The sequence below is a fragment of the Scyliorhinus torazame genome, chromosome 7 (genome assembly GCF_047496885.1).
Source record: "Scyliorhinus torazame isolate Kashiwa2021f chromosome 7, sScyTor2.1, whole genome shotgun sequence".
In the NCBI taxonomy this organism is placed as follows: Eukaryota; Metazoa; Chordata; class Chondrichthyes; order Carcharhiniformes; family Scyliorhinidae; genus Scyliorhinus; species Scyliorhinus torazame.
The window spans coordinates 20,829,188-20,854,350 of record NC_092713.1 but is presented as its reverse complement, the minus strand read 5'-3'; the positions used below and the strand labels follow the sequence as shown (position 1 = coordinate 20,854,350).

General features: G+C 46.3%; 1 protein-coding gene across 11 annotated transcripts in view; it reads right to left on the bottom strand.

Moving 5' to 3' along the window:
• fubp1 (far upstream element (FUSE) binding protein 1) overlaps positions 1-21,057 on the bottom strand; it is a 54,735-nt gene extending 33,678 nt beyond the window's left edge. For 3 of the 11 annotated variants that reach the window (XM_072510391.1, XM_072510397.1, XM_072510394.1), the window contains exons 1-6: positions 20,783-21,057; positions 7,832-7,939; positions 5,723-5,813; positions 3,239-3,319; positions 2,159-2,195; positions 177-226 (exon numbers count right to left, since the gene is read on the bottom strand). In XM_072510391.1, the coding sequence (XP_072366492.1) occupies positions 177-226; positions 2,159-2,195; positions 3,239-3,319; positions 5,723-5,813; positions 7,832-7,939; positions 20,783-20,962 (547 nt within the window). In that variant the 5' untranslated portion in view covers positions 20,963-21,057. The remainder of the gene's footprint in view (positions 1-176; positions 227-2,158; positions 2,196-3,238; positions 3,320-5,722; positions 5,814-7,831; positions 7,940-20,782) is intronic. The other 8 variants (XM_072510393.1, XM_072510396.1, XM_072510399.1 and 5 more) reach the window with 6 other exon arrangements.
• Between the last annotated feature and the right edge of the window lie 4,106 nt (positions 21,058-25,163).

The window sequence follows — 25,163 nt, the reverse complement described above, 5'->3', positions numbered from 1 at the left end:
CCCCCATAACCCAAAAATGTGCAGGGTAGGTAGATTGGCCACGTTAAATTGTCCCTTAATTGGAAAACAAAGAATGGGGTACTCTACATTTATTTTTTTAAAAGACATCGAGCCACGTGTCATCAGTATAAATGAGAGGATAAATCTAAAAAGAAATAATGTATATATTTACTTACTAAATCCAACCATGCCATCGGGTACTTTGTACTCCTCTGTGGCTATTGACCTAAATTTTAGAGAAAAGTTCAGAAATTACTCAATACCGTTTGTGCAGCATTCAGTTGCTCGCTAACTTGCTTTACTGTAGTCCCCAATGAGCTCCCAGCCATTACAATTTTAGTAAAAATGACGTTCCAATATTTCAATTTGTAACGGCACCAAATATGAAGCGGAAAGATGAGTAACATCTCAAATTTGCCTCACCCAATTTAAATAGTTAGCATGACGGGAAGTGTGGTGCTGCTACAGAAAATCAAATTCAATCAGGTTAGCAACCCAGCGGCTTACCAAAAAGAGGGCACATTCAGAGATCAATCTGAGCAGTTTTGCTCAGCCACATAGCTTTACAAAACGGCTCGTGCGTTAAAGACTGCCATTTGGATAAGGTATGCGAAGACATCCCCATTTAAACCAAACAAGTCCAATGCTGTTCTGCAACAATTTATTTACGTACATCTTTTCAAATCATTTGCTGGAGTCAATTTATTTTAACTATGCAACAAAATATCTTTTGACAGACTTCACTTAAGCTAGCTAGTACTTTTAGACGAGGCCATCAGCTACACTAAGTCCCCGTGTAACTCTGATTCCGTCAACATTGTTTCGCTTTAATGTCGCTGATAAAATAGTGGCAATGTTTCATGTTGGCAGTATCACTGTCATTTGACAGACATCCTGTTCTGTGGCCTTAATGCCCTTTTCCCCAGCACTTCTCCTCAGTACTGAAGCCCCCCTTGCACTCAGTGCTTAAGTTCTTCTTTCTGCAAAGCAACCCCCATCACATCCCAAAACACACCACTCCGAGTCAGTTCTCATCCTGTATTCTTGCTAAGTCCCTGGCGCGTCCATTACTCTTCATAGGTCCTTCACTGTTTTCAGGACCTCCATTAAATCTCCTCTCAAGCATCTCAAGAATAACTGCAGCTTGTCCAATCTACCCACTCAAATGAAGTCCCTCATGCCTGGAACCATTTCCGTAAAACCCTTCTGCACCCTCTCTCAAGTTTTCATGTTCTTCTGGAGGTTAGGTCTCCAGAACAGAAGACAATCCCCCTGTTGAGGTTGTCAGTGTCTAATGAAGATTCATCATAACGTCCTTGCTTTTGTACTCTCCGTTCCTTTACTTAAATCTGGGATATCGTCTGACTACTTTGAACCACTCTCGTCACCGTCAACAATTTTATGCACAGAAACCCACGGCTCTCTGTGCTTGCATCCATCTTTAAAACTTGTGCCCTTTATATTGCGTCACTTCATTTTTAAAAAAATGTATTTTATGACACGTGTGTAAAAGGAACAGCAAATTTGGTTGGTCTCCAATTCAACAAGATTCTCCGCCAGGCAATTAGGGAAGCGAAGGCCACAATATTGGCACCCTTCCCCTCCATCAGCTCGAGTTTCCGATCCATCAGCTCCAGAGTTTTCGATACCCCAAAGATCACCTGACTTCCATCCCTACAATTTTGGGCAATGTCCCAAACACCGCTCCCCAGTTTCTCACAACCATAGAACATGTGCGCGTGGTTCGCCGGCCCTCGCCCGCACTCGTCGGCCACCCCTTGAAAGAACCCACTCATCCTCACCCGAGTCATATGCACCCTATGCACTACCTTGAACTGGAGCAAACTCACCCGCACACAAGAGGTTGAGTTCACCCTGTGCATCGCCTCACATCACAGGCCCCAGTCTATCTCTCCCCAACTCCTCCTCCCATTTGCACGTCACTTCATTCTTACTAACAAAATGTACCGCTTCATACTTCTCTATATTAAATTTATTTTTTGTAGATATTTTAAACTGAACTAGCTATGAAGCACTGGTTTTAAGAAAATATATCAAGTCAATTGTGCAAGATACATAAAATGATGTGATACATCCACAAATATAAAGCAGTAACTTAGGATTTACTGTACAAAAAGATAATAAATGCCTTCCCTACCTCTGTTGATGCATTGCAGCTAGTTGTGCTCCAAATGCTTGAAGGAAAAATAAAGGAAGATATTAACAATCTGTCGATCTATAAAAACAGGGAGCTAATTAAACACAAGAAAATGCAGAGTAATAAGGTCAGTCAGGTAACAGAAGTTCTATTTCTATAGATGTCAAGGAGCACCCTGCATTGAATTTACAACAGAATCAGGCTATTCGGCCGCACAGGTCTATGGCTCTGTTTATGTTCTACATGAGCATCCATTCACCTTACATAATCAATCACATGTTTGCATATCGTTCCTTTCTGCTTGACATACTTATCAAACTTCCCCTTCAATGCTTCTATTCTATTCGCTGTAACTACTCCATGTGGTAGGTTCCACTTCATCACCACTATCTAGGTAACAAAGTTTCACTTGAATACATTATTTAATTTATTCATTCTTAAACTCTAGTATAGACACACTTCCATTACCAGTTTCTCACTCTGCCACACTTTACCTGGCAAGATTTCCAACAGAGCAGCAGTGCATGCTGCATTTACAAAAGGGCATCTTGCAAAGTTGGCAACTAAATGCCAAAATCTATGCTCTTTAAACCTTCAGCATCTCAGTATCGTTCATCTGCTCAACAGGAAAGGGCAATAAAGAGTGGTTCGACATGACTGAGGATCAAATTAACGAGCAACGGAAACTCAGGTCAGGTGTGGAAAATTGAAATTCCATGATCTTCTCACTGAGTGGAGACAAGAGCACATTGCTGTCTGTGGGACATTGCTGTGCACAAACTGGCTGCAGCATTTTCTACAATACTTGACACTTCAAACGTACTTCATTAGCTGAAAAGCAGACACCTCAAAGTCATAAACGGTCGCTATTAGGCAAATGACTTTTTCCTCTCAAACAAAATGGCAAATAAATAAAAAATTGAAAAGGTACAATTTTTGATGAATTTTGTTCAAACTGGAAGACAAAGTAAGGCTTTACACAACAGGAGTAATCATGAAAAAAAATGAGTGGTAAAGAATCCCATTCTAATATGATTAAAGACAGAAAAGATTAAATTCAGCTGGAAAAGCACTACTTACGATCATTCTGTGCAACTTTCTTGGTATCTGGTTGATCTGCAAAACAAAGCATTTTTTCAACTGATGCAAATGGCTGCTCCACTGCATCAAATTAAATTAATCATTGTCAAGAGGCCAATCAATTTTCACCTTTAAAACTATATATCAGCCAATAAATTAGATCAAGAGAAAATTAGTAACTTTGCAATACGAGTTGGCGATTTTAAATGGCTTCATGTCCCAAGCAACAGAAAAAGCATTTTTGCATTACAGGCGAATAGGAATCATGAGAACCCTTTAAAACGCAGGCAGTTCTAAAAACAATTTAAATACTTGAGGGCATGGGTAGCACTGTGGCGCAGTGTTTAGCACTGTTGCCTACGGCACTGAGTTTGCACATTCTTCCGTGTCTGTGTGGGTTTCACCCCCACAATCCAAAGATGTGCAGGTTAGGTGGTTTGGCCACGCTAAATTGCTCAATTGGAAAAAAATAATAATTGCATACTCTAAAAATGTTTTTTTAAATATGCGAGGGTACAAGAGATGGAAACTATATCCAAACGCTACCCATCTTCTCGAGTTCTGAGGCTCCAGCTTGGAATTCACTAGTCTCAAACCAGGTTTAGAAAGAATACGATGGCATCAGGGGGCCCGTAAACTTCAAACGTAGGATGCTTTTGTTTTTGAGAAAGCAAGCCCTCATTCCCACTTAAAAATTCAAAATTTACCAGTCAGAAGCAATGGTACACCAACAAAAGTGAATACATTCAGTTAAAGCTTTCTCCTGTTGATCTGCGATTTGCAATTATAACCATAAAGTGGATGCACACACGTCAAGACATAAAATGGTGCCCCCCCCCCCCCTCCAGGGACCAACCATCTCATTCTTGCTGTTGCATGCAATTTTCCATCTCCCTCCATCAAGTTAGAAGAGCAGCTTCAGTATCAAAACTGGCAAAAGGCTCAAAATTAATGTTGCCCTCGCCCTGTAGTTTGATGGAGATTTCTGTAACGGGGAAGGATGGTCCTAATGAGAGTTTGTTACCAAATTTCTCCAGCACAAAAATGGTGCAAACTAGAATAAAGTTTATTCCGATTCCTATATTTTAAGAGGTGTGGGTGGATTAAATCAGATTTTTTTCTTTAAAAAAAAATTCAGAGTACCCAATTCATTTTTTCCAATTAAGGGGCAATTTAGCATGGCCAATCCACCTACTCTGCACATCTTTGGGTTGTGGGGGCGAAACCCACGCAAACACAGGGAGAATGTGCAAACTCCACACGGATAGTGACCCAGAGCCGGGATCGAACCGTGAGGCAGCAAGGCTAACCCACCGCGCCACCATGTTGCACTTAAATAAGATTTATTGAAGAAAATGAATTATTGAACCACAGGATTGTAACATTAAATGGTGTGACTCCATTAGACCGCCTTGCATCAATACCAATCATTAAAAATGAAGCACCATATTTGGCCAAAATCTGTGTTTTGGTGACTATATTTTTTAATGCTTATTACCTACCAGTATCAGAACACCATCAAGTATAATTATTCCTATTCCCATCAAAGCAAATTGTTTCCCACCTTCAAAAACAGCCCATCCTAAATTGCCCGTCCTGGCACTTGCTCACCTTCACCATCAGACTTGCCCAGTCATATCCACTCATGGAACAAAAAGTTACAACAATCGACTCAAATATCGCCACGGCTTTTCCTTTGGTCAAGATTGTATTGCTGCTGAGTAAAAGAGGCAGGAAGATTGCGCACTGATCCTGAAAGCGACCCTTAAAAGCTCCACAGCAAAGAATGAAGAGCTATTGTGACATGGAAGAACTCAAAGAGTTCTTATTTTATCCGAATCGTTGGACCTAAAACAATCTTTAGAGTCAAGAATAAGGGCTAATATGGCATAACAAAGAAGGAGATTGCAGTGAAGACTCACAGCAGAATGAATGGTGCAACCTAACTAATTATGGCAAAATGGAGAATGTCCATCATTGTGCAAGATTTCAGAATGTTTTAAATTAGAAAATTAATGCAAAGCAACAGAGCAACTGGCATCAATGTGGAAGATGCATTTTCCACACAGCTAGGAAAAAAACTCTTAAATGTTGACCTGTGGGGGGGTCAGGCGATTTATGCGAACGTCACTGAAGAGGTCATCTTATTTGCTCAATTTTTATGAAACAGTAGGCGTCTACATGAATGCAAAATAAATTCTGCACATTAACACTTCACTTCTTGCAGAGGTAAAGTTCACGAAAGTAGATAAGTCCTCATTCCGTTATAAGATGGTTGTGAATGCTGATACTTTTAATTAGCATCAATTATGCATCTTTTATTGCAATCAAAGTGTCTTAAAGGGGCTAGCTATTTGATGTCATTCCATTATTCGTATGAACATATCAAGCACAAATTAAAAACAGCTTACATGGTAAATCAACAATATCAGATCAAACATACTTATGAATTTTAAGAGAACAAGATAATTTCCAAGGACTCACCTCCATCTTCCAGGGGCCTTTTTTGTCCACCGTATCCGTAGTCAGACGTATTTATTGGTGTTCCTGCATCCCCTCCAATTTTTGCTGCGATCTGTTGTAAGAACACAATCACTAAGTGTTTTTCTGAGATGCCACAAGGATACACAATTCACAACACGGTTGATGGGTGCCAGAAGCCATGCCGAGATGGTGAATCCCTAGTGTGGAAGTCCAGATGGGGTAGGCAGGTACAGGAAGCTTTTGCTCCATTACTATGATACTGGCTGAGGGATGAGGAATTAATGTTGGCCTTGCCAATGGTGCTCACATCCAGTGAATGAACAAACAAAATCTCTGGTAGCAGGAAATAAGGGGAAAGAAAATAAATAAACAATGGACAGGAAAGCATTAATCCCTCTGTTTTGTTGCTTTTCTTTTTCACAAAATTTTGTTTTGTGTGCGCGCATAAAATTAAAAATGGACATCTCATTGCACCATCTCCACTTCCAATGCTAGCGACCACTGTGACTTTTCCACGTAATATTTCAAATTATAGTTAGAAATACCCACGGGTACTGGGAACTGTACTGGGACTAAAAGATCCCCCTTCAAGTCTCAAAATTGAAAATCTAGATGTAGACCAAAGAAATCTTATGAACTACAAGCCAATGCTCTAATGACGATCTGCTGCAAATATTAAATTGATCCATCAACAAACTAGATTTCCTTTGACAATTTTGAAGATAAACCCCTCTTCAGGACAATCACTTACTATCTGCTCAATAACACTGATGCATCAGCTAAGATGTTCAGAATAGGGCATACTCTGATATTAGCACGCACGATAATATATCAGGCATGATGATGTCCGGGAGAAAGCAGAACCATCACTACGACTGGAATTTCAATAAACTGATGCAATACGAACATCTCATCTCCTACAGGACATACAACCACGTCTCAACGGCTTCTAAAAACACAATTTCTGTGGCGTGCAGCTAAATTGAGCAGTTATAGATATATGGGCTACACTTCTATTTCTGAATATCATCCAATGCCAGCAAATGGTCTTTCACGCCAACTGCTGGCTTGAACTGAACATGACAGCTCAAACTTGGACATTTTAAGACGGTTTAGTGGATGACCTATCAACCTAAATCCACCCTCCGTAACTCAATCCAAATGACGTTACAATTTATTTCCAAGGTAACATTTTAAACTCAACCATTGTTTTTATGAATTAAAATGTTCTAAACAAATGGATCAAACTCTAAATATTAGCCTGCCCTTGTTTATCAAATGAAAACGCCTGCCATAGCATATAGAAAGCCAGCAAAGGGGGGGGGGGGGGGGGGGGGGGGGGGGGGGGGGAGAGAGAGAGAGAGAGAGAGGAAGAGGCAGAAAAGCTGCTCTGAATCAATCGCCTGTCTGGGGGGAAATTCCAACATTCAAAAACGGAAAAGGCTGCAAATAATCAGTAGGTCTGGCTGCATCCTTGGACAGAGAAACAGTCAATGTTTCAGGTGAATGATCAGAACTGATGAAAGGCTGTTGACTTGAAATTCTGTCCAGATTCTGCCTGACCTGCTAAGCGTTTCCAACAATTTCTGTTTTAATTTCAGAATTCCAGCATCTGCAGTCCTATATTTTCGTTGCTATGGCATTCTTACTTTGACTGCTTTCAGTAGTGGTTGCTGAAACACTTGTGGTGGAAAAGGGCCAAATAACTAGATTAATTTGTCGTTCAATTTCCTTGAGGCTTCAATGCGCTCATGACTCATCTGACTGGTCTCAACTCCACTTCCCTCTTTGCCCTGCAGAACCCTTCCTTGTTCATATTAAATCTATCCAACTCACCCCAATAACCCAGCCTCCACTGCTCACCGGGAAAGAACATTTCACAGATCAGGACCCTCAAAGAGAAACAAAATTCTCCAAAGCTCAGTTGTAAACAGGAGATCGCTAATTTTTAAATTGTGTCCTATAGTTCTGGACTTCCCCACAAAGGATAATGCTGCCACCAGGAAATTGTGCACCAACTAAAGTGCTTCCAGACGTTTTCCGTTCTTTCCACCTCCGCCACTTCACTTACATGAACAGAGAACGAAAACTCTCAAATCAAAAGCTTACTTTTTGCACGTTCTCCCCGTGTCTGTGTGGGTTTCCTCCGGGTGCTCCGGTTTCCTCCCACAGTCCAAAGATGTGCAGGTCAGGTGGATTGGCCTTGCTAAATTGCCCCTTAAGTGTCCAAAGATGTGCAGGTTAGGTGGGGTTACAGGGATAGGGTCTGGGTAGGGTGTTCGTTTGGCGGGTTGGTGCAGACTCGATGGGCCAAATGGCCTCCTTTTGCACTGTAGGAATTCTACTTAAGGTGCCGAATACCTGTTAACATTTTTGTGGATAAACTCTGCTTACCATTTCCATTTTTCACTGCATTGGTGGTGCCATCGCTACCATAACATCTAATCTCAGGTGTGGTAGTAACACTCTAGCCAACTGGAACAGTTAGAAGTGTGCTAAAGCCACTCTGAAAAAAGCACGAATCATAGGTTTGTGCTCGATTAGCAAGTTGTTTCAATATTCTTATCAATCTTTCAAGATTTTCATCGCAAAAATTCTTATAATGATGCTTTAGAAGTCAAAAATATAACTCAATGCAGTGCTGCTGTAAATCAGAGAATGTGGCAAGTTTGCACTTGTTAATGTGCTGACAGCAAGAAAGGAGTGGGTCAAGAAGTGTTTATTTCGAAGAGAGAGTTCATGACTGCAAGTGTGAAGGAGAGAGGGACAGTATAAAAGTGTCATGAGAATGTCACTTTAAGAAATGTTTGGCTGCTCATATTACTGCAGTGCTGTCAGTGTGGGTGGAGCTGCACTGTCAGATTTTTACTTTCGTTTTAGGCTGTTTGCTGCAGGGTGTGTTTTAGTTTCATTTTCAGGGTTGGAGCTGAAGCCAGACCAAGCAGGTGTACTGCTGTTCTCTCTGCCATCAAAAGACTATCTCTTGATCATTTGGTGAATTCAGAATTATAAATGTTCTCATTGGTGAATGTAAACCTAATGTGCTTCTGGTAAAAGGTGTTTTAAGTCTTATGGATGTTAAAAGGAAAACTTAAAGGATTACTTAGTGTTGTATTCTTTCGGGGTTGTATTTGAATTAATGGTTGCTAAGATGTTCACTATGTTTTAAAAAGGTTAACTTGAGTTAACAGAACATTGTTTTGCTTTAAAAAATACTTTTCCATTTCTGCTGTACCACACCTGGAGAGTGGGCCGTGTGCTCCCCATACCACAATCTATTTAAAGTTGTGGGTTAGGTGAACCCCATGATACACTTTGGGGTTCTCTAAACCCTGGCCCATAACAAATTGGGGGCTCGACAGGGATAAAAGTCTATCTATACGATTTGCTTAGTCAACTTAAAGACAGTAAGGGGGTTGCTTATCAGGTGTGGTATTCTAGTTTAAGTGGGGAGTGTGTTGTGGACAATGGCTCTTACAGAGGCTCTGCAGTTTTTGGGGATGGAGACGGTCACACGCAGTTCCTTACGGACAGAGACTAAAAGCAGACTGTTCGATTTGGCAAAAACATTGCAGTTAACATTACCTGACAAAATGCCAAAAGACGAGGTAATTATGGCGGTGGCTAAGCATTTAAAGCTGCCTGAGATACAGTCTGACTCATTAGAAATGGCAAAGATCCAGTTACAGATCAAACAACTTGAACATGAAAAATTAAAGCAGCTTGAATGTGCATTTAGAGAAAAAGAAAGAGCCGCGAAGTTTTGCTGCAGCTTTATAAAACTCTAGTTCGGCCACACTTGGAATATTGTGTCCAGTTCTGGTTGCCTCATTATAGGAAGGATGTGGATGCTTTGGAGAGGGTACAGAGGAGATTTACCAGGATGCTGACTGGACTGGAGGACAAGACTTAGGAAGAAAGTTTTAGGGAGCTCGGGCTTTTCTCACTGGAGTGAAGAAGGCAGAGAGGTGGACTTGACAGAGGTGTACAAGGTGATGAGAGGCATGGATAGAGGGATAGCCAGAGACTTTTCCCCAGGGTGGAAATGGCTGTCACGAGGGGACATATTTTTTATTTAAAAAAATTTCTTTAGAGTACACAATTCATTTTTTCCAATTAAGGGGCAATTTAGCGTGGCCAATCCACCTATCCTGCACATCTTTGTGTTGTGGGGGCGAAACGCACGCAAACACGGGGAGAATGTGCAAACTCCACACTGACAGTGACCCAGAGCCAGGATCGAAACTGGGACCTCGGCACCATAAAGCAAATATGTCCAAGCATTGCCAAGGTTTCACGAGAAGGTGGTGGAAGTATTTTTCATTTCATTTGAGAAGGTAGCTGAACAAATCAAATGGCCACAGGACATGTGGGTATTACTGATTCAAACAAAGCTGGTAGGTAGGGCTAGTGAAGTGTTTGCATCACTACCGCAGGAGGTATCTGGGATGTATGAAGAGGTGAAAAAATCCATCTTAGGTGCATATGAACTAGTGCCTGAAGCCTACAGACAAAGGTTTAGAAATTTAAGGAAAGAATTTGGTCAAACATAAGTTTGAAAAGCTCAGAATAATTTTGATACGTGGATAAGGGCTTTGAAAATCGACTAAACGTATGAAGCACTCAGAGAAATTATGCTTTTGGAGGAGTTTAAAAATTCAATTCCTGATGTAGTGAGTGAGAACTCATGTGGAAGAGCAGAAGGTTAAAACCGTGAGATCAGCAGCAGATGATTATGAATTAGTTCATAAATCAAAGCTTGGTTTCCGACTTCAGTTTCAGCCTGTGAGGGATAGTACTTGGGGACATAAGAAATACTCAAGTGGTAAAGGTGATCTGATGGGAGATAATGAGAGTGTACCTCAGATTCAAAAGGAAATCCAGGAGGGTGGAAAAGAAATGAAAAGTTTCAAATGTTTTCACTGTAGTAAACTAGGCCATGTAAAGTCAGTATTGGTGGTTGAAGAAAAGCACTGGGAAGGCTGATGTGGTAAAACAGGATAAGACAGTGGGATTTGTTAAAGTGGTAAAGGAAAGTCCAAATGAAGTGAAGGAGGTGCAAAAGATTGTACCGCCTGATCAAGAGGTGATTGATAAGAAGGTGCCAGATGTCTTTAAAGAATTTACTTGTGTGGGTAAAGTTTACTCATGTGTATCAGGAGCAGGTAAAGAAGTCACAATTTTAAGAGATACGGGAGGTAGTAAATCTTTAACGGTAAGAGATGAGGAGTTATGGCGTTTGGGAAGAATGTTGCCAGAAAAGGTGGTAATATGTGGAATTCAGGGTGAGAGGAGTAGTGTTCCATTATATACGGTTGGAAAGTCCAGTGAAGAGTGGTGAAGTGGTAGTAGGAGGAATAGAGAAACTATCTTGTCCAGAAATGCAGTTTATCTTGGGTAATGATATAGCTGGATCGCAGGTGGGAGTGATGCCTACTGTGGTTAATAACCCAGTGGAAAATCAGACAACTGAAGTGTTGAAGGACGAAGATCCTGGGATTTTTGCGGATTGTGTAGTAACAAGGTCGCAAAGTCACAGGGTAAGACAAGAGGAGAAATCAAAGAGTGAAGATAAAGGTGAAGTGCAATTATCAGAAACGATTTTTCATCAGATGGTTGAAAAAGAACAGGTGGAGGATAAGGCGGATATTTTTAGTTCAGGAAAATTGGCGGAGTTACAACAGAAAGATGTAGAAATAAAACGGATGTGTCAGAAAGCATACACGGAAGAGGAATCTGAGTGTATACCAGAGTGTTATTACTGTAAAAGTAATGTCTTGATGAGAAAATGGAGACCTTTACATTTGCAGGCGGATGAAAAGTGGGCAGAAGTTCATCAAGTAGGATTGCCGGTAGGGTACAGAAAGGTGTTGCGAGTTGCACATGAGGTACCAGTCATTTGGGAATAAGGAAAACTCAAGCTAAAATACAAAAACATTTTTATTGGCTGGGACTACACAAAAGATGTAGTTAAATTTTGTCAATCATATCACACGTCAAGTGATAGGGAAACCTCAAGCAGTGATAAAACTAGCGCCCTTAATACCCATTCCAGCACTTGAGGAACCTTTTACAAGGATCCTAATTGATTGCATAGGACCTCTTCTTAAAACGAAAAGTGGGAATCAATATCTTTCGACGATAATGGACGCGTCTACTAGGTTTCCAGAGGCCATTCCAGTACGTAATATTACAGCTAAAAAGATTGTGGAGGAGTGACTTAAATTCTTTACTAGATATGGACTACCCACAGAAATACAATCAGATCAAGGATCAAATTTTACCTCACGGTTATTCAAATAAGTTATGGCTAGCTTAGGAATAAAACAATTTAAATCAACTGCGTACCATCCATAATCTCAGGGAGCGTTAGAAAGGTGGCATCAGACATTAAAGACAATGTTGAGGGCTTATTGTCACGATTATCCAGAGGATTGGGATAAAGGAGTTCCAGTCGTACTGCTTGCAATTAGGGATGCACCTAATGAGTCAACCAACTTTCGTCCTTTTGAACTAATTTTTGGTCATACGGTAAGAGGACCAGTTTAATTGATTAAGGAAAAATTGGTGAGTGAGAAATCGGGGATTACATTATTGGATTACGTGTCAAATTTTAGGGAACGATGAATTGGCTAGACAACATTTGAAAGTTGCACAAAATGTGATGAAACAGGTAGCGGACAAGAAATCCAAAGTTCGTAGTTTTGCCAGTGGAGATAAAGTTTGTGTTGTTACCAGTGGTAGGTGAGCCTTTGAACGCTAGGTTATATGGACCGTATCAGATTGAAAGGAAATTAAGTGAGGTGAATTATGTGGTAAAAACGCCGGATAGAAGGAAAACGCACCGAGTGTGTCATGTGAATATGCTTAAAAGGTACTTTGAAAGGGAAGGAGAGCAAAATGAGGAGGTTTTAATGATTCTAACTCAAGTGACGAACCAAATCCAGATGACTGTAAATTTGACATACCGCAAATTAAATTGGAAATTGAGGATGTTTTTAAACATTGGGATAAATTGTTCAGTTACCTTCCAGAGGAAAAATGAACTGACCTGAAACAGTTATTGATATCATATGTGCAAGTTTGTGGAGATAAATTGGGAAGTACTAAAATGATGTAGATGTGGGAAATGCTGTTACAATCAAACAACATCCATACAGACTTACCCCTTTAAAATTGGTACAGGTTACAAAGAGATTGAGAGTATGCTTAAAAATGGCATAATTGAAGTGGGTTGCAGCCAATGGAGCTCACCCATAGTGATGGTACCTAAACCAGACAGTACCCAACGGTTGTGTGTGGACTATAGAAAGGTTAATGCAGTTACAAGAATGAACTCTCAGCCTATCCCACGTTTGGAGGATTGCATTGAGAAAGTGGGACAATTAGTTTTTATTTCCAAACTGGATTTACTTAAAAGTTACTGGCAGGTACCTTTATCCGAAAGGGCGAAGGAGATTTCAGCTTTTGTGACTCGAGATGGTATGTACCAATTCAAAGTTATGCCATTTGGCATGAAAAACGCACCAGCCACATTTCAACGGTTAACCAACAGCCGTTTCAGGATTACCCAATTATGCGGTATATACATCGACGATCTGGTAATTTTCAGCCAGACATGGAAACAACATTTAAAACATCTGATGCGATCAGATTGAACTAAAGTATCTGACTTTAAAGAGAAATGACGAGGCATCGAGAAATGGACGGATCGTGCAGAGATGTTCTTGTTAATCGAGACAAATTTCAGTTGGAGGAAAAACAAAAATGGACTATATTATACCTGTTTGTGTTTTTTTTACAACAAAAAAGTATATTTACTGTGTGCATTTCTTAAAGGATAGTGAAAAGGTGAAACCATCTTGAAGCTGATGGGTTTTTTTTCTTCTTGGGAGGAGGTGTCATGAGAATGTCGCTTTAAGAAATGTTTGGCTGCTCATATTACTGCAGTGATGTCAGTGTGGGTGGAGCTGGACTGTGTCTGCTTTTTATTTTTGTTTTAGTCTGTTTGCTGCAGGGTGTGTTTTAGTTTTGTTTTCAGTGTTGGAGCTGAAGCCAGACCAGGCAGGTGTACTGCTGTTCTCTCTGCTATCAAAAGACTATCTCTTAATCATTTGGTGAATTCAGAATTATAAATGTTCTCAGTAGTGAATGTAAATCTAATGTGTGTCTGGTAAAAGGTGTTTTAAGTCTTATGGATGTTAAAAGGAAAGCTTAAAGGATTTCTTAGTGTTGTATTCTTTGGGGTTGTATTTGAATTAATGGTTGCTAAGATGTTCACTGTATGTTTTAAAAAGGTTAACTTGAGTTCATAGAATAAACATTGTTTTGCTTTAAAAAATACTTTTCAATGTCTGCTGTACCACACCTGTAGAGTGGGCCATGATACACTCTGGCCCATACCAAGAGGGAACAAACACCATTACAGTATCAGAAACCATGGGAGCCAAGAAAGAAAACTGGTGGTCGTCAGTTCACTGGGGACAGGTTGAGCGAGTAGAAAGTTGGTCTCAAACAGTTAAGTTCAGAGAGGACATGAAGGAGATAGGAAAGGAACAGAAGGATGAAAATTCAGGACCAGTGCAGAGCAAAAGCTTGTGGGGCTGTTATCTATCAAAAATCTATCCAAATCAGCTTTAAATATTCAATGGCCGGCCTCTACTGCTTTCCGGGGATGACAATTCCTTCAGAGAAACCATTTCTCATTTCAGTCTTAAATGGCAGATCCAAAATTTCTAAACAGAGTTCCCGATTTCTTGATTCCCCACAAGAGAAAAGCTGTGCAGGTTCATATCCAAAGATGTGCAGGTTAGGTGGATTGCCCATGCTAAATTGCTCCTTCGTGTCCAAACAGTTAAAGAACAAAGAAAAATACAGCACATGAACAGGCCCTTCAGTCCTCCAGACTTGTGCTGAGCATGATACCCTAACTATAAAAAACCCATCTGCCCTTACTCGGTCTGTATCCCTCTACTACCTCTGTATTCATGTACCCATCCAGATGCATCTTAAATGTTGCTCATGTGCCTGCTTCCACATCCTCTGGCAGCACGTTCCAGACACCCACCACTGTGAAAAACACACATCTGCCTTAAACTTGCCCCCTCTCATCTTAGGTGGGGTTACAGGGATAGGGTGGAGGTGTGAGCTTAAGTAGGACGCTCTTTCCAAGGGCCGGTGCAGACCCGATGGGCCGAATAGCCTCCTTGTGCACTATCGTGATTCTGCAAAAGGAAACATCCTCTCAGCCCGTCAAGATCTTGTATGTTTAAATAAGATCACCTCTCATTCTTCTAAACTTTTGGTACAGGCTCAACCTGCCAGCTTTTCCTCATAAGATAACCCATGCCCCATCCCAGGAATGAGTCATGTGAACTGCTTCTCACGTAATTATATCCTTTTTCAAGTTAGGAGACCAAAACTATACCAGTATTCCAGATTTGTACCCACTAAGGTCATGTACAGTTCCTGCAAAACGTGCTTACTTTTATATTCCACATACATGCCAAAGTAGTATATGAGCTCCTATCACTTGCAGCAGGTGAAGGTGGAAACAATAATGGCTATCAGTATGTACGTGTCAATTCAGGACTTTTCCCAATTTTGAAAGAGCTGCAAGGTTGCTGCGGCTGCTACCGTGTTTCACTTCAGTCTCTTGTGTCGGTCATTTTTCATTGGGAAAAAATTGAGGTGAGTTTTGAACATCTGTATTTATTATACCAGGAAATAAATGGATAGAAACAGATTATTTGCAGTTGTTGAGCAGGAAAGGAAAAGAAAAAATAAATTACCATTATCAAGATGTAGAATAGGTTACAGGATAAAAAGATATGAGACTAAAAAATCCAGTTCCAAGATTCATGGTTGAAATGAAAATCGCTTGTCACAAGTAGGCTTCAAATTAAGTTACTGTGAAAAGCCCCTAGTCGCCACATTCCGGGAGGCTGGTACGGGGAATTGAACCGTGCTGCTGGCCTGCTTTCAAAGCCAGCGATTTAGCCCTAAACCAGGGAATGGATTATACAAGTGGAAAGGTTTTGCTACAGTGGAATAGGGGGGTTGGTGAGACAGCATCCTGAGTACTGGCAGTTTTGCTCTCTGTACTCAATAAAGGATAACAGCAGAATAGAGATTGGACGATGGAAAGAGAGATTTCTTTCCCAGCAAGGAATCTTCAGACACTAGCTCTAAACGGAGAGAAAAAGTCATAAAAGTTGCCATGTCTTTGCCATTCATCATCACGCACCCAGAATAGACTGCTGCCGTTTCCACTCAAAGGGGTGTGGTCTGATTTGGGGGTATCTCTAGAAATGGGAGAGTGGGGGGGGGGGGGGGCAGTCAGGAGGGGGAGTGGGCAGGGTCAGGAAGATTTTTTTAAAAATATTGAGTGCTCAATTCATTTTTTCCAATTAAGGGGCAATTTAATGTGGCCAATCCACCTAACCTGCACATCTTTGGGGCGAAACCTATACAATGTTAGACTGTGCAAACTCCCCACGGACAGTGACCCAGAACCAGGATTAAACCTGGGACCTCTGCGCCACCGTGCTGCCGAGTCAGGAAAAGATTGAGTCAGAGCAGTCAGCAGGGGATTGAGAGGGGACAGACAGGAGGGGATTGAGGTAGAGTGGGAGCAATCGGGGAATTTAGGGGGAGTGGGAGCAGTCAGGAGAGGATTGAATTGAGGGGGAACGGGCAGAGACAGGAGGGGACTAACCGGGAGTGGGAATAGTCAGGAGGGGATTGAGGGAGTGCGAGCAGACAGGAAGGGACTGGGGGAGTGCAAGTAGTTAGGAGAGGATTGAATTGAGGGGGAGCGGGCAGACTAGCAGGGGATTGAGAGGGAGAGGGCAGAGTCAGAAGGGGCGTCTTTGAAGGGGGGGGGGGTGGAGAGGAGAGAATATTTGAGGGGGGATGAAATTTGGGTGGGAATACTTGGAAGGGAAATTTGAGAGGGGGGGAACATTTGAAGGGAAAAGCTTGAGTTTTGTGAGGATGTGACTAGTAGAGTGGACAAGAGTGAACCAGTGGATGTTGTGTATCTGGACACTTTGACAAAGAGGCAGCGGACTCGAAACGTTAGCTCTTTTCTCTCCATAGAGATGCTGCCAGACCTGCTGAGATTTTCCAGCATTTTCTCTTTCGTTTCAGATTCCAGCATCCGCAGTAATTTGCTTTTATCTGGGGTGGCAGGACTGACATAGGAAAAAAGTCTGGATCGACTGGGCTTGTACTCAGTGAAGTTTAGAATGAGGGGATCTCATAGAAACATAAATCCTGATGGGGTTGGACAGGCTAGATGAGAGAGGAAAGTTCCCGATGTTGGGGACGTCCAGAACCCGGGGGCACAGCTTGAGAATAAGGGCTAAGCCACTCAGGACTGAGGTGAGGAAGAACTTCTTCTCCCAGAGACTTGCGAACTTGTGGAATTTTCTGCTACAGGAAGCTGTTGGGGCCAGTTTGTTGGATATATTCAAGAGGAAACTGGATGTGGCCTTTGCGGCTAGGAGGGATCAAGGGATATGGAGAGAAAGCGGGAGTGGGATACTGAATTTACATGATCAGCTATGATCATATTGAATGGCCGAATGGTCTACTCCTGCACCTATTTTCCTTGTTTCTATACTTGGCTGATTCCTGGGATGAAGGCCTATCTTATGAGGAAAGGATGAGCCTTTATTTACGAGAATTTAGAAGAACAAGCAGCGATCCTATTGAAATATAGGAGTTCCTGAATGGACTTGACAGAGTGGATCTTGGGAGGGTGTTCTCTTAAGAGACACGGGAACTAGGGGCCATAAAAATGAGTAGTCTCTCAGAGGTTGGTCTGTCTGTGGAATTTGCTACCCGAAATCAGTGGAGGCAGAGTGACTGATTATTTTCATGGCCAAGTTAAGATAAGAATTTTGATTGACACTAGGTTCAAAGATTATAGGGGGTAGATAGTAAAGTGGAGCTGAAGCCACAATCTGATCAACCAGTATCTTATCAAAGACCAGAGTAACCTCGGCACACCATAGGCTTATTCCTACTCCCAATTGTGTCGGTTTGTAAGCATTTGATGGCAGATCTGTACTTCATATCCATTTACCCACCTTAATAAAAAAATCTGATCACAGAATCCCTACAGTGCAGGGGTGGCCATTCAGCCTGTCGAATCGTCAACAGCCCTGTGTTCAACCGACAAAGCAAATGTCCACTTTTGGGGAAAGTGAATTCCAGATATCCATATACTTAAATGTCCTAACTAGAAAATAGACCTTGTCTGCATTCATTCTTTCCAGCATTTTAAGCATTGCAAACATCCAATACACTGATGATTTGTGTGTCTTTGCAATCAACATGCCACGGAAATGTTTTTGTCGAAAATGCGTGACTGCCAAAATTAGTGGGCAGCTGCAGGGACCACACTCTGCAACCCTGGGTCCGCTGTGGCGCCTGTCACAAAGTCACTTTTTATGATATAATATTCATTATCAGTGCCACAAGTAGGCTTACATTTACACTGCAATGAAGTTACTGCGACCCTAGTCGCCACATTCCGGCGCCTGTTCAGGTACACTGAGGGAGAATTCCGAATGTTCAATTCACCTAACAACACGTATTTCGGGACTCGTGGGAGGAAACGCACGGTGTGAATGTGCAGACTCGGTGCCTGGTGCTGCAGCAACAGGGCTAACCACCCGTGCCGCCCACTTTCACAACTGGAGTGTTGTGCTAAATCTCTCTCACCATCCGCCCGCCAGGTTGCCTGGTGTTGAAGCGAGAGAAAGGCAGGCGGGGAAGTTTAACAAAGAAGGGGGGGGGGGGGGGGAGACATGTGCGTTCCTCCTGCAAACGAACGCCACATTAAACCGGCCAACCAGATGAGAAACAGCAGCACAGAAAATGTGTGGGGCGGGGAGGAATGCCCCAACCTTGAGTTAACAAAGAAACTGCTGCTGTTGCGGGTCGCCCGGTGCCGAGTGCCACCCCGGCGGGCTGCGGAATGAATGGGAAACCGCGGCCTGGCGCCGAGCGGTAGGCCCAGCTGGCTCTCTATTGTAGAGGCGCTGCGAACCAGGCCCTTCCCCCAACACGAGGGCCATCAACCCCCCCCCCCCCCCCCCCCCCCCCTCACTCCGCGGGCCATCAATCCCCCCCCCCGGGGGCCATCAGTCTCTCTCCCCCCCCCCCCCCGGGGCCATCAGACTCTCTTCCCCCCCCCCCCCCCCCCCCCGGGGCCCATCAGTCCCGTCCCCTGTGGCCATCAATCCCCCCCCCCCCCCCCCCCCCCCGGGGCCATCAATCCCCCTCTCCCCCCTCGGGGCCATCAATCCCCCCCTCCCCCCCGGGGCCATCAGTCCCCTTCTTCTCCTCCCCCCCCCCCCCCGGCCATCAATCCCCTTCTCTCCCCCCCCCCCCCGGCCATCAATCCCCCCCTCCCCCCCGGACCATCAATCCCTCGTCACCCCCCCCCCCCGGACCATCAATCCCTCTTCACCCCCCCCCCCCGGACCATCAATCCCTCTCCCCCCCCCCCCGGCCATCAATCCCTCTCTTCTCCCCCCCCCCCCGGGCCATCAATCCCTCCCCCCCCCCGGGCCATCAATCCCTACCCCCCCCCCCCCCCCCCGGGCCATCAATCCCTCTCTCCCCCCCCCCCCCGGTCCATCAATCCCTCTCTCCCCCCCCCCACGGGCCATCAATCCCTCTCCCCCCCCCCCCCGGGCCATCAATCCCTCTCTTCCCCCCCCCCCCCCGGGCCATCAATCCCTCTCCCCGCCCCCCCCGGCCATCAATCCCTCCCCCCCCCCCCCCCGGGCCATCAATCCCTCTCACTCTCTCCCTTCCCCCGGCCATCAATCCCTCTCTCCCCCCCCGCCCCGGGCCATCAATCCCTCTCCCCCCCCCCCCCCCCCCCCGGGCCATCAATCCCTCTCCACCCCCCCCCCCGGCCATCAATCCCTCCCCCCCCCCCCCCGGGCCATCAATCCCTCTCACTCTCTCCCTTCCCCCGGCCATCAATCCCTCTCTCCCCCCCCCGCCCCGGGCCATCAATCCCTCTCCCCCCCCCCCCCCGGGTCATCAATCCCTCTCCCCCCCCCCCCCCCGGGCCATCAATCCCTCTCTCCCCCCCCGCCCCGGGCCATCAATCCCCTCTCCCCCCCCCCCCCCGGGCCATCAATCCCTCTCCACCCCCACCCCCCGGCCATCAATCCCTCCCCCCCCCCCGGGCCATCAATCCCTCTCACTCTCTCCCTTCCCCCGGCCATCAATCCCTCTCTCCCCCCCCGCCCCGGGCCATCAATCCCTCTCCCCCCCCCCCCCCGGGCCATCAATCCCTCTCCACCCCCCCCCCCCCCGGCCATCAATCCCTCCCCCCCCCCCCCGGGCCATCAATCCCTCTCACTCTCTCCCTTCCCCCGGCCATCAATCCCTCTCTCCCCCCCCGCCCCGGGCCATCAATCCCTCTCCCCCCCCCCCCCCCGGGCCATCTATCCCTCTCCCCCCCCCCCCCCCCCGGGCCATCAATCCCTCTCTCCCCCCCCCCCCCCGGGCCATCAATCCCTCCCCCCCCCCCCCCCCCGGGCCAGCAATCCCTCTCCCCCCCCCCCCCCGGGCCAGCAATCCCTCTCCCCCCGGGCCATCAATCCCTCCCTCTTCCCCCCCCCCCCCCGGGCCATCAATCCCTCCCTCTCCCCCCCCCCCCCCCCCGGGCCATCAATCCCTCTCCCCCCACCCCCCGGGCCATCAATCCCTCCCTCTCCCCCCCCCCCCCGGGCCATCAATCCCTCCCTCTCCCCCCCCCCCCGGGCCATCAATCCCTCTCCCCCCACCCCCCGGGCCCATCAATCCCTCTCCCCCCACCCCCCGGGCCCATCAATCCCTCTCCACGCCACCAGGGCCCATCAACCCCTCATCCCCCCCGCCCCGGGAAACGTGGCCTACTCCCGCTCCTGCCGCCTCCCCCGAAACCGAGTTGAGCTAAATGGCGGCGGCTCGGCCAGGGCCTCACGCCCTCGCTCTCTGACCCCCCCCCGGGGCCGCCTCCATTTTATTCCAGGCGGTTTGACCCACCTGCCTGGCCCGCTGAAGGGCGTCGGCGAACGCGTCGTTCTTAAAGCCGCCGCCGCCGGCACCACCGCCGCCTCCTCCTCCTCCACCGCCTGCTCCGCCTCCTCCCGCTCCACCGCTGCCGCCGCCACCACCACCGCCGCCTAACGCGTTGGGCGGCGCCACTGCTGAGTATTCGGCCATGTCCCGCTGCAGAGAGAGTGAGTGAGTGAAGGGAGCAAGTGAGCGAGCGGGAGCTGCTGCAAAATGGCCGACCCGCTGAGGAAGGAAGCGCGAGGGAGCCGCCGGCCAACTCTCGCGAGAGCCCGGAGAGGGGCGGGGCTTCCGCTCCTCGCGAAGTGGACGGGGCTTCGGATCCTGGCGGCGGCGGCGGCGGGGCCTCTTCCCTTCGCCGAGTGGGCGGGGCTTCTGATAATAGCGGGAGGCGGAGCCTCCTCCCTCCATTCAGCCCCTTCCTCATTTTGAGCATCCCTCTGAAAGCTCCTCTTCGCCCTCAGAACCACAGGACCAGACCATTCCTACCGTGCAGAAGGAGGCCATTCGGCCCATTGGGTCCGCACCGGCCCTCCGAAAGAGTGCCCACCTCTCCTGCCCCATCCCAGCAACTTTGTGACGCCAAGGGTCAATTTGAGCATTGTCAATGCCAATGGACCTGACCCTCACGTCTTTGGACTGTGGGAGGAAACCGGAGCTCCCGGACGAACCCACGCAGACACAGGGTCAACGTGCAGACTCTACACAGACAGACACCCGAGGCCAGAATTGACCCCGGGTTCCTGGCGCAGTGAAGCAGCAGCGCTGACCACAGCGTCACCATGCCGCCACATCCACCGCCCCCCGCCCCCCCCCCCCCCCCGCTTTTCTCGTCAAGGAAAACTGCTCGCTTCAGCAATCCATCTTCCATAACTGAAGTCCCTTGTCTTGGGTACAGTTAATCGAATCTTTTCTTCAATGCGGTATATCAGTCAGTGAAGAGGTGGTGGCCAGACACTTCACGAGGTGACTGGTTTAGCTCAGTTGGCTGGATGGCTGTTATGCAATGGACCTGATCCATATGTCCTGATCATACCCACACTCCCTCCCTTTCTCCTCCCAACCCATAACATTATCATTAACTTACCTGGCTACATATTGACAATACCATCAAACCACCATTCGCATGCCCAAAATGAGCTAGACCCATATATCATTCACTTTCCATAACCGACTCGAATAATTCAGCTATCCATATACTACTACATTAGCAACCTTACCTTTTCTTCTTTTCCACCCTCCTCCCTTTCGCTGTCTCTGTATTTTCTCAATTTTTACCAGTTCTTACCTGACCTATGAGTACATCCAGAAATGATATCATTGGGTTTATCACATAGGTGCATATGTGCATAATTCATTGAAGGTTGCAGGACAGGTTGAGAGAGTGTTTAATAAAGCATACAACATCCAGAGCTTTATCAATAGGGAGATCGAGTTCAAAAGCAAGGAAGTTACGTTAAACTTGTATAAAGCCCTGGTCGTCCACAATAGAATTATTGTATCCAATCCTGTGCACCACACCTTGGGAAGGATGTCAGAGTCTTCGAGAGGGTGCAGAAAAGATTAATGAGAATGATTCCAGGGATGAGAAACGAAAGAGAAAATGCTGGAAAATCTCAACAGGTCTGGCAGCATCTGTAGGGAGAGAAAAGAGCTAACATTTCGAGTCCGATGACACTTTGTCAAAGCTAACAGACAGAGAAAGTGGGAAATATTTAAACTGTGGAGTGAGAATGAAAGATGAGTCATAGCCACAGAAACCCAGGGAAACTGGGTGCTAATGGCCACAGAAACCAAGGGGAAAGAGTGCTAATGGCAGTCCCCAGAGAGGACAAAAGATGTGAAAGGTCAAACAGCAGGGAAACTAACATCAGAGGATGAACTGTAGATATGGGGGGAGGGGAAGGGGGAAGCAAAGAGGAGAAAGGTGAAGGAAAGGTGGATAAGATTGGGGGGAGTGGAATTAAATATATATTAAGAAAGAAAGAAATGGGAAAAGACAGTTAAAACGAAATGGGATGAAAACAAATGGGTTGAGGTGAGGTAGATAAAAGCAAATTACTGCAGATGCTGGAATCTGAAACGAAAGAGAAAATGCTGGAGAATCTCAGCAAGTCTGGCAGCAAGGAGTCATCGGACTCGAAACGTTAGCCCTTTACTCGCCCTACAGATGCTGCCAGACTTGCTGAGATTTTCCAGCATTTTCTCTTTCGAGGTGAGGTAGAGCTAATCGTCTGAAGTTGTTGAATTCGATGTTAGGCGTGCCTAACCGGAAGATGAGATATTGTTCCTCCAGTTTGCGTTGAGCTTCACTGGAACATTGCAGCAGGCCAAGAACAGACATGTGGGCATGGGAGCAGGATCTTTTGTTAAAATGGCAAGCAACAGAAAGGTCAGGGTCCTGAATGCGCACTGACCGAAGATGCTCTGCAAAGCGATCACCCAGTCTGCGTTTGGTCTCTCCGATATAGGGGAGACCACATTGGGAGCAGCAAATGCAGTAGACCAAATTGGAAGAGATGCAAGTGAAATGCTGCTTAACCTGTAATGAGTGTTTTGGGCCTGGGATGTTAAGCATGGAAGAGGTAAAGGGGCAGGTGTTACACCTTCTGCGATTGCACGGGAAGGTGCCATGGGTGATGGGAGAGGTACTGGGTATGGTGGAAGAGTGGACTAGATTGTCTTAGAGGGAATGGTCTCTGCGGAATGCTGACAGAGGGAGTGAAGGGAAGATGTGTTTGGTGATGGCATCATGCTGCAATTGGCGAAAATGGCGGAGGATTATGCTTTGCATACGGAGGCTGGTGGGGTGAAATGTGAGAACGAGGGGCCTCTATCCTTGTTCTGGGAGGGGGTGGAGGGGGTGAGGGTGGTGGCGTGGGAGATGGACCGCACACTGTTGAGGGCCCTGTCCACAACTGTAGGTGGGAAATCACGGTTGAGGAAGAAGGAACGCATTTCCGAAGCACCATTTTGGAAAGTGGCATCATAGGAACAAATGCGATGGAGGCGAAGGTGTTGAGAGAAAGGAATGGAGTCCTTACAGGGTGTAGGGTGCAAAGAGCTGTAGTCCAGATAGCTGTGGGCATCAGTGGACTTGTAGTGGATAGTCTATTGCCGGAAATGGAGACAGAAAGATCAAGGAAGGGAAGGGAAGTGTCTGAGATGGACCAGGTGAAAGTGTTGGAGGGGTGGAAACTGGAAGCGAAGTTGATGCATTTTTCCAGGTCTGGGCGAGAGCGCGGCACCAAAATAATCATCAGTGTATCGGTAAAGGAGTTGTGGGAGGGGCCCGGATAGTCCTGGAACAAGGAATGTTCCACATACCCCATAAAAGGGCAAGCGTAGCAAGGACCCATGTGGGTACCCATTGCTACACCTATGATTTGGAGAAAGTGAGATGCGTTAAAGGAGAAGTTGTTGAGAGATAGAACAAGTTCAGCCAGGCGGAGGAGAGTGGTGGTGGATGGGATTTGTCCGGGCCTCTTTTCGAGAAAGAAGCAAAGAGCTTTCAGACCATCCTGGTGTGGGATGGAGGTGTAAAGGGATTGCACATCCATGGTGAATAGAATGCGGTTCGGGCCCGCGGACTGGAAGCTGACAATATGACGCAGGGCATCGGAGGAATCCCGGATGTAGGTGGGGAGGGAATGGTCCAGAGGAGTGAGGATGGAGTCAAGATAAGAGGAAATAGGTTCGGTGGGGCAGGAGCATGCTGACACAATGGGCCTGCCGGGACAGTCCTTTTTGTGGATTTTGGGAAGTAGGTAAAAGCGGGCTGTCCGGGGTTGGGAGGCTATGAGGTTGGAAGCCATAGGGGGAAGGCATCCGGAGGAAATGAGGTCACTAACGGTGTTGGAGATAATGGCTTGATGTTCAGTGGTCTGGTCATGGTCCAGGGACTGGTAAGAGGAAGTATCTGAGAGTTGGCGCTCAGCCTCTGCGAGGTAGAGGTCAGTGGGCCAGACGACAACAGCACCCACTTTGTTGGCAGGTTTGATGACAAAGTCGGGGTTAGACCTGATGGAGTGAAGAGCAGAAAGTTCGGAAAGAGAGAGGTTGGAATGGCAGAAAAATTAAGACGGCCAATGACCCGTTGACAGTTCTCAATGAAAAAATCAAGGCCAGGTAATTGTCCCGGCCAGGGTTGGGGGGGGGGGGCGGGGGTCCACTTGAAGGCAGAATGTTGGAGGCCCATGAAAGGATCAGTGGAAAGGGGGGAGGATTCTTGCCCAAAGAAGTGGGCACGGAGACGAAGGCGGCGAAAGAAGAGTTCAACATCATGTCGAGCCCGGAATTCATTGAGATGGGGACGTAAGGGTACAAAGCTGAGTCCTTTGCTGAGAACAGC